Source organism: Neolamprologus brichardi, chromosome 17 (genome assembly GCF_056152115.1).
Source record: "Neolamprologus brichardi isolate AB-2024 chromosome 17, ASM5615211v1, whole genome shotgun sequence".
NCBI classification, from domain to species: domain Eukaryota; kingdom Metazoa; phylum Chordata; class Actinopteri; order Cichliformes; family Cichlidae; genus Neolamprologus; species Neolamprologus brichardi.
In genome coordinates this window covers 3,867,344-3,876,362 of record NC_142120.1, presented here as the reverse complement: position 1 = coordinate 3,876,362, position 9,019 = coordinate 3,867,344, and the positions used below count along the sequence as shown (strand labels likewise).

General features: G+C 41.7%; 1 protein-coding gene across 1 annotated transcript; it reads left to right on the top strand.

Annotated features, from left to right (window-relative positions):
- Positions 1-818: 818 nt before the first annotated feature.
- Positions 819-8,967, top strand: mapk12b (mitogen-activated protein kinase 12b). The gene is made up of 12 exons (XM_087830591.1): positions 819-1,204; positions 3,370-3,499; positions 3,634-3,692; positions 3,774-3,885; positions 3,976-4,005; positions 5,025-5,072; positions 5,164-5,278; positions 5,380-5,451; positions 5,690-5,769; positions 7,463-7,541; positions 7,617-7,790; positions 8,733-8,967. Exons 1-12 carry the CDS (start codon positions 1,086-1,088, stop codon positions 8,795-8,797), a joined length of 1,083 nt encoding a protein of 360 aa, XP_087686717.1. The 5' UTR covers positions 819-1,085; the 3' UTR covers positions 8,798-8,967.
- Positions 8,968-9,019: the final 52 nt, after the last annotated feature.

Here is a 9,019-nt window from a genome sequence, read left to right as displayed (position 1 = left end):
CTGCAATGTAAGAAAACACCAGCACTGGAAAAATACACAAAGACGATCAAAGTTTAATAAAAGAGCCCACACACAAAAACCCCTCATATACACAGAATTTGTTATTGGGGGCCAGTAATTCAGAGATGACAGGCTAAACAGTAAATAGCAAACATAAACAGTATTTTATGAATAATGTGATTAAAAGACACATTGCCTAGCATCTTCTCTCCCTGACATCACCAGTGAAGCCTCCCCTTCTTTTAAGCATGTTTCAGTAAAATCCTTCGCATATTTGGATTTCTGTCGTGTCTGCAGCTGTTCCGTCACATCTTTATCTTCCCTCCAAACGCTAGCATTTTTTTCCACTTCCACTGTTTCACTTTTTCTGCTTTTGTTGTGTTTATTTAACATCCACTGTGTTTTTTGTGCTTTCCAGAAATTTTCTAAAGTTGCAGTGCGTTTGGACTCTCAGAGCAACTGTAGAAGGAATTCAAAAAAAATAAAATTTGTGTAGCCAATAATTAATTAAGATGGCTAAACATGGATTTTGCTCAGATATCCTATATTTTGGATTTGGGGTCAAGGCACCCCATGCGCCCACTCTGGACATGCCCCTGCTAAAAGCGCTGACATGTATATCAGGTATTTAAACTGAGGTGCACACAACCAGGTGTAAAAGAAAATATAACTTATAACTCAAAATAACATCAAGATCCTAAAAAATCCCCAAAACAAATAAAAAGAAAGCTTACTGACTTTATATTAGAAGCCAAGGTTAGCTCTGAAGGGACGCATAGCAGGGGGAACCTAACCTTATAGGGTGGACAGATGTTTTGCAGTCTTTCCCCCACATTGTAGACACACCCACGGAGTGCCATGGGCGACCAGAAACAACCACTAACTATTCAGTGCGCGTGAGTCTGCGTGTGCTTGCGTGTGCGTCCTGGGGGGGCCGTGAGTATCGACCCTCCAAAGCGCACAAGAGATCGCATCTGGAGGAATTTTGCGCCCCAGCAGTTTCTACAGCTGCTCTTTACTGTGGAACTTTTATTTCTTCACATGAGAGTTTAGAGCGGAGCCGCAGCCTTGTTCGTCGGTAGGGTATGGCTGTGCGCTCCAGGACGGGCTTCTACAGGCAGGAGATCAACAGAACCGTGTGGGAGGTACCGGAGCGGTATCGAGACTTGAAGCAGGTCGGAACGGGAGCATATGGGACTGTGTGGTGAGTTATGCAAGTTGTAGCTGAAAGTTTTGACAGAATTTGATTAAAAAAGAAAAAATCTGTTGTGTTGGACTGATTGTCAACAAACTCAACCTATCCTGTGCGTGTTATGCAGTTGGACAAGTCTGTTAGACTTTAAGCGACGTCTGTGTACATACTGTGAAAAGCTATAAAGTACAGTACGGTCTGAAAAGTCTTGAGCCTCCTTTCATTTCTTTATATTTTGCTTTCAGGGAGCCAGGCTTGCTTGTAATTTCTAAATTGTTTCCTCGGGATTTCTCAAAATCTTTCAACGTTTTTCTTTGGCTCCTTTTTGACCCATTTTCAGTCCAGTCCTTGTACCTGACCATTTTCAGAGGGATTATTTTACTTGCTTACTTGTTCGCTGATTGGTCAGCAAAGCATAAAGAAAACACCTAACTCAAGTGTTGCCTACAGATAACAGTCAGCTTAGCAAATAATCAGTTTTGCACTTTGTTCCTAGCAGCTTGTTGCAAAAACACAACATTTGTTCCTGTTTCTTCAGTTGAAGATGAGAAATACCAAAGTAACACAGCTGGACAGGCATGAAATGTTGCCTTGCACCAACAAGGTAATTCCCAAAGTGCTATTAGCCAAAAACTTGGCATGTCTTAGCAGCGTGTGCAGTGTGTTGTTAAAAAAAGAGTCCTGTCCTTAAGAAACTGGAAAAAAAACAAGCTGACACAGGAGCTGAGAGATGCCCTGACTCTTCAGTTGATCCATTTACTGTTTATTGAGGGCGACTGTCAAGGAAGGAGGACGAAGAGAAATTACACCAGAACTTGACTGAAAATCAGTGGAAACTGGTGTTGTTGGCTGATGAATACAAATTAAAAAATTTGATTCAGAGGACAGCACAGAGGTACAACAGCAAGTGTCTACAGCAGCGGTCTCCAACCTTTTTTGTGCCACGGACCGGTTTATGCCCGACAATATTTTCACGGACCGGCCTTTAAGGTGTTGCGGATAAATGCAACAAAATAAAACTAGTACCGGTACCGAAAAAAAGAAGATTTATTCATAACACACGTGAAAAGACCCAGGAAAACCGAGTTAACGATCAAAACGATAACAAAATAACGCTGAAAACCGATAAAAACCCTGAAAACCATACATTTCACACCTGAGCCTCAACTCTTGCGGACCGGTACCGGTCCGAGGCCCAGGGGTTGGGGACCCCTGGTCTACAGCCATCCATAGAACATGTTGGAGGTTCTGTCATGGTTTGAGGCTCCATTTTAACCAGCTGTTGGAGATCTCGTCAAAATGGATATTGACGACAAACACATTGCCAATTGTATGTGTTTGCATTGGCCTCCCCAAGAGTCCGGACCTCAACACTGTCAAAGCAGTGTAGTATCAGTCAGTCAACATCCAAAGAAGAGCTTTGAATGTCCGTCCTGAAGACTTCTTAAAGAAACTACAAGGAAACTTGCCAAAGAGAGGTCAGGCTGTGTTAAAGAATGATGTTGGACCTACCAATTATCCACTTTCAAGCTTATTAGAATTATAAATTCTGTTTTTGGCTTATATGCTTTATTTCCACGTATGTTTAATAAATCTCTGTTTCCATTTCCCATTTTTCTAGGAAATTGTAAATAAATGAAAAGTGACTCAAGATTTCTGCACAGCACTGCATCTTATGTTGCAATAAAAGCCTATCTAAGCATCAGGTCCTGGTTGTATGTGCTCTTTTGGTCAGTGGTCTCTCCACAGATGGCTGTCTAGGGCCCCTCTTTGCATTGTGTACTGTGACTGAGGGTCAACAAAGGAAACCCACCCCCAACTCTTATTGTTAGGGTCAAGCTAAAGACCCTGAGTTAATTCCTCAGAATGTACTTTGTCTCCAGTCACATTGCAGTCTACATTTTTTCCCACTGCAGACACGGTGACTTGTCCTGCTAGGAAAAGCACAAGTTTGCTTAACTGGGAAATACATCCACACACACACTAAAAACGGGGCAGGTGCCTGACTGAAACCAAGAACACAACAAAAGAAACACATTTAGGAAAAAACATGGAAAGATGCAGTTGTTTCTGGTTTTAATTCAGATCATTAAAAAAACGTTTCATTGTGCAATCGGGGTTTGTAATTCCAGTTTAAATTTCAGTCTGACAATAAAACCTGTTTTCTTGCTCATCAGTTCAGCATGGGACCGCCGGATAGGGACACAGGTGGCCATCAAGAAACTCCACCGGCCTTTCCAGACCAAACTTTTTGCCAAAAGGGCCTACAGAGAGCTGCGACTTCTCAAACACATGAAGCACGAAAACGTAAGTCGCGGGAACAGCAAATAGGACTCACATTATAGCAGATGTTGAAGTTCATGCTTGAAGGAGAAGAGATGTGATTAAATATCATTCCAGTCGGATTTTAATTGAGCTTTTTTTCCCTCCTGGCTTATCAGGTCATTGGGCTGTTGGATGTTTTCACTCCTGAAATCTCACTCGACCGGTTTCGTGACTTGTAAGTTTCTCCCTGCTCTCCTTTACCGCTCTTAAAGAATCAGACAGAGCTCATTTGAATTGATCCCATGCCTCTCCGCAGTTATCTGGTGATGCCGTTCATGGGCACCGACCTCGGCAAGCTGATGAAGCTGGAGAGGTTATCGGAGGACAGAGTGCAGTTCCTCGTCTATCAGATGCTGAAAGGACTCAAGGTGAATGAAACCCTCGTGAAAGTTCTTGAAACAACAGGAAAGTGTTTCAGTGAGCTGATCTGACGCCACCTCTCTCTGCTTTCTCCACAGTATATCCACTCAGCTGGGATCATTCACAGGGTAGGTGCCCTTTGACCTTTTAGACTATGAGCTTTGGGGGTGGCGGGGCTACTTTCTCTTTTTTATACTCGGTCCCATTCATCTCGATTCCCACACAGGGAGCTTTGTTATGTGAGTGTGTGCGTTTGTGTCTGATACGCTGACTGTTAGACATTTCAATAACACAATCTATTTTCAAAAGCCTTTCCTTGATTTTTCCTGCCTCTCAGAGAACTGCTTATTAGAGCAGAAAACGTATCAATTACTGCTAAAAAATGTGTCCGTTTTTCACCCTTGCTAGCCCTGCTAAAGAAACAAGCCTTCCAATTCCAAATCCTTTGTCCTGCCTCCCTCCGTTCTCTTCTTCTCCCCTCACCACCAACCGCTCACGGCAGATGGCCGCCCCTCCCCTCCCCTGGCTCTGCCAGATGTTTCATCCTGTTAAAAGGGAGTTTTTTCTTCCCACTGTCACCAAGTGCTTTCTCACAGGGGATTGTGTAATTTAATCTAATAAATTTTAGGGTATTTATGCATACAATATAAAGCACTTTGAGGCAATGTCTGTTATTGTAACGTCAGTCTGGCGAAGAAAGAGCGGCTAGTTGGTCCAGCGGGTATGTGGTGTGTAGGTTAGCTGGATAACTCGAGGCCAGTCAGTTAAATCGAACAACAGACCTTATTTGATGTTAGCAACATAAGACCATACATGCCAGGTCTCCACGGCTCTCCTCTGTCCATACTTACATGTGCGGGGATGGGTAGTCGCCGGTGCCATCGCGTTACAATGATGAGGTCTCTCTCTGAACAGACTGCTCGGCTGCAATGGCTGCCGCTGCACTCACACACACTACTACTACAATAGCAGGACAACACCCCCTAGTGGTGCTGTATCACAATAATAAGGGTTGTTACATTATACATTTGTGGAATGTAAATAAAATTGAGTTGAATTCCTACTTTTACTGACTAATGTTAAACCTGAATCACATACTGTTTGTATCTCTTGGTCTCATTGGTCTTAACGCTTCTTTTCACCACAGGATCTTAAACCTGGAAATTTAGCCATTAACCCAGACTGTGAGTTAAAGGTAATGCCGAATAGCATGAAGATGTATCGATGTGAAGTCTCTAGACGTAGTCACGTTCTGTGTTAAAGTTCAAATATTTCCTCCACTTCAGATTCTGGATTTTGGCCTGGCGAGGCAGGCTGATTCTGAAATGACCGGCTATGTGGTGACACGGTGGTACAGAGCACCAGAGGTTATCCTCAACTGGATGCACTATACGCAAACAGGTACAGCTATCATTCTTATAGGGATGGGGGTAAAAATCAGGGGGATATATTTCTTTCTTAATCCAAAATTGCAGATAAAGATGCTTTGCTTTGGGTTGCAGTGGATATCTGGTCGGCAGGTTGCATAATGGCGGAGATGCTGCTGGGAAAGCCGCTGTTCAAAGGCAACGACCGTATCCTTCACCGTGTTAGTCTAGCGTGTAACTCTCGCCATCTTTTATATGCAGTCTATGTTTAAGACTAACCACCTGAATCCTTCACTTCATAGCAAAATTAAGACTTATTCCCCATTTTCCTATTTTTACTGTCTCTTCATGTTGATCCCATTGTACTTGCATCTGAAAAGAAAGCTCACAATTGAATATCAAAAATCAGTTAAACACACCCTTCTTAACCATATTTCACTGTTAGACCTGGACCAGCTGAGGGAAATCATGAAGATTACAGGAACCCCATCTCCTGACTTTATTGTGAAACTACAAAGTCAAGATGTAAGTAATAACCCGGGGTTACAGTTTCCTTTGAATATGAAACACTGGCTGTAAAGTTGAAAAAGGGGAGGGCTGTAAAATATATGCAATTTGCTCTCTCAGACCTCAAAGGGAAAAGCAGCTGTGGTCAGTCTGGTGTCATAGTTGCTATAATGCATTCCAATACAAAGTTGGTCACAGCGTTTTCACAGTTCTCATCACAAAAAGATGCACAGAAGTTTATTAAAACCATTCCTTTTTTCTCACAGTATGTTTGAAACACATATTTTTCAGATTAAAAGCACAGGAGTAGCTGTGTTTAGGACTTTCTCGGCACTGGGAGTCGAGTGCAGTGCATCTTCCTTACCTATTTTCTTAGTTACTGTAATGCTCTATTTTTCGTACCATAAGGCGCGCCGAATTATAAGGTGCATTAAGTGAAACAAAACAGTCAGATAAGTCAAACTTGACTCAACTCATTCTTCTCGCTTCTTCCACTTCTGTACCATTGATTCATTAATGTTGATTTCGCTTGCAGCTGCTCTATTCCCATGTTGTTGCAGTATATTAATGACTAACCTCGTATTGTGGATGGATTATCTCAGTTGTTCTCCTGACTTAAGTTTGGTCTGTTTACAGCATCCTGCCATGCGATTGCATTTGTCCCTAACCATCGGGAACCCTCGTATAAACTTTTATCGAGTGGAAAAAAGTTAGCGTTCATCCTCCAGCTTCACTGTGTTTATGCTATGCTAACATAGCTGTGTTGCTAGTGATCACGTAGCACATCATTATATACCAGCTAGCCCAACTTGAGTAACCCTACAAACGTCACTGCTGTTTACTTTTCTGTCTTCATTTATGTTGGAAGTGATAGCAGAGCTGTACGTTTGAATTTTTTCAGAAATCTCTCAGTCAGAACATGCTACATCATGTTTAGGTGGAAGCTAGCGAGCTAATTTCCTGCTAACTTCTAACTCTGTTAAATGTAATAAATTCTGTTTTCATGGATGCCTGGATGTTAAACTTTATTGTTACACCTGGTAAAGCAGCAACGCTGATCATTTTATTAAAGATGAAAGAATTTAGACAGTTTTTAACTCTCAGTGATGCCGCAGTGTTCGTTTGACTTTCGGACCTGAAGCGGAATTTTGGACCCAGATTACACAGAGTCCGCAAGGCTTCTGACTACGGTAGCCACAATCCTCTTCATAGCTTACCAAAGTCGTACTAAAACATTTTTGACAGATTTTTGAGTGCCGTGTACTACATAAAATTGGTTTAAGGTCAGTATCACATCCAGAATTCATGCATAAGGCGCACCAGATTATAAGGCGCACTGGTGATTTTTGAGAAAATTAAAGGATTTTAAGTGCACCTTACAGTGTGGAAAATACGGTACATTTCGCCAAACTGGTGCATCCGTCTTATTCTTGTATTCTACACGAGTAGCACTCAGGTGACATTTGCATTGAGGTCACCTCTTATGCTCAATTCAATTTCCAAAAGTTTTAATCTTGGTTTGCATTAGAGTGATTTGGTGCAGCCCCCTCCTCCTTTTAAAGCAACTTTCTCATGATTGGCTGCCCCTCACAAATAGAAGGTTTGAGCACTAAGTGGGTGGGGCTTGTTGAAATGACAATAGTAGACATATGTGCTGCCGCTGATTTAATATTTCAAAGTATCAACCTTCTTCCTCTCCCTCTGCAAACAGGCCAGAAACTACATCAGAAGCTTACCAAAAGTGCCAAAAAAGGATTTGCACTCAATTTTCTCCAAAGCTAGCTCAAATGGTACGTGATCATACACCATCCATAAATTACACTAAGATACTATCATCCAGAATATGACATGTCTCTGCATTACAGCTGTATGTGTCTTGGAAAAGATGCTGCTTCTGGACCCTGACCAGAGGCTGAGCGCCTCTGAGGCGCTCGACCTCCCTTTCTTCAGTGAGTTCAGAGATACGGAGGAGGAGACCGAGGCGCTGCCATACGATCAGACCCTAGACAACACAGAACTGCCGCTGGACCTGTGGAAACGTAATAAAAAAATACTGGAGTTGTTCAAAAATATTCTGAAAGAAATATGACAGAAGTCTGTTGAATCCAGAATCGAATGTAAAATCACGTTATCTTAGCTTAAAAGACCTCATAAAACCGTATCTCCTCTACATCACACTATCAGATTGCTGGCTTACTTGTGGTTCTGAGGGTATTTAAAAGTAGAATGGGAGGTACAGCTGTCACGACAGATGGCCCCGCCCCTCCCTGAAGCTGGTTCTGCCAGAGGTTTCTTCCTGTTAAAAGGGAGTTTTTCTTTCCCACTGTCACCAAGTGCCTGGTCACAGGGCTCACCTGATTGTTGGGGTTTTCTCTGTATATTTGTAGGGTCTTTACAACATAAAGCGCCTTGAGATGACTGTTGTTGTGATTTTACATTATATAAAATAAAATTCAATTGAAATTAATCAAGTTGCAAAAAACCTATTACTCAGCTGTTAATGTTTTGGCACAGACCTTTACTGTTTTGGTCCTTTCCCCCCCAATTCTCCTTTTTTGTTCTAATCTGCAGCCAGCAGTTGTTTTTCAGGTTAAAAAAACAAATCTAAGAAAGCCTGTAATACTTCCTGGTTAACACCAAACAACCAAACAAAGTGGGGCATTTAACTGCTGAAGAACCAGATTTTTCCTTTACATAACCCCAAACATACAGTAAAGATGTATAGATAATAAGTAAAAATTGACAATGTGAATGACAGTAAAATAAAATTTAAAAAAAATTAATTCCATGAAGTTGCAGTACCTTCCCTCAGCCAAAAGAGGTCAGTGTACGCTAATCTTACTTGATGCAGATTTCAAATTGAATAATACACAGAAGCTGCTTTGATTTGTAACATAATCAACAAGGGGGGCTGTGTCTTAGTTGTTGAACTTGAGTTTAGCATTGCTGTTAATAACAGTTTCCTCTTTTGTGTTGTGCAGGTCACACTTTCACAGAGATACTGACCTTCAGGCCACCCAAGGACTCGAAAGAGACGTCACTTTAAGAGCACACACACACACACACACACACACACACACACACACACACATTCTTACAAATAAAATTGTACCTACTTGCACCTACACCCAGAAATATTCTTTTCCTGTGACATGTAGTATTTGTGTAGAAAGACTGAATGTTATTAGTTTGTCAAAATGTTTGCTTTCAATAAATGTGGTCTATTCAGTTGTTTCGAGTTGTGTTAAGTTGTTGTGTTGTAGTTTGT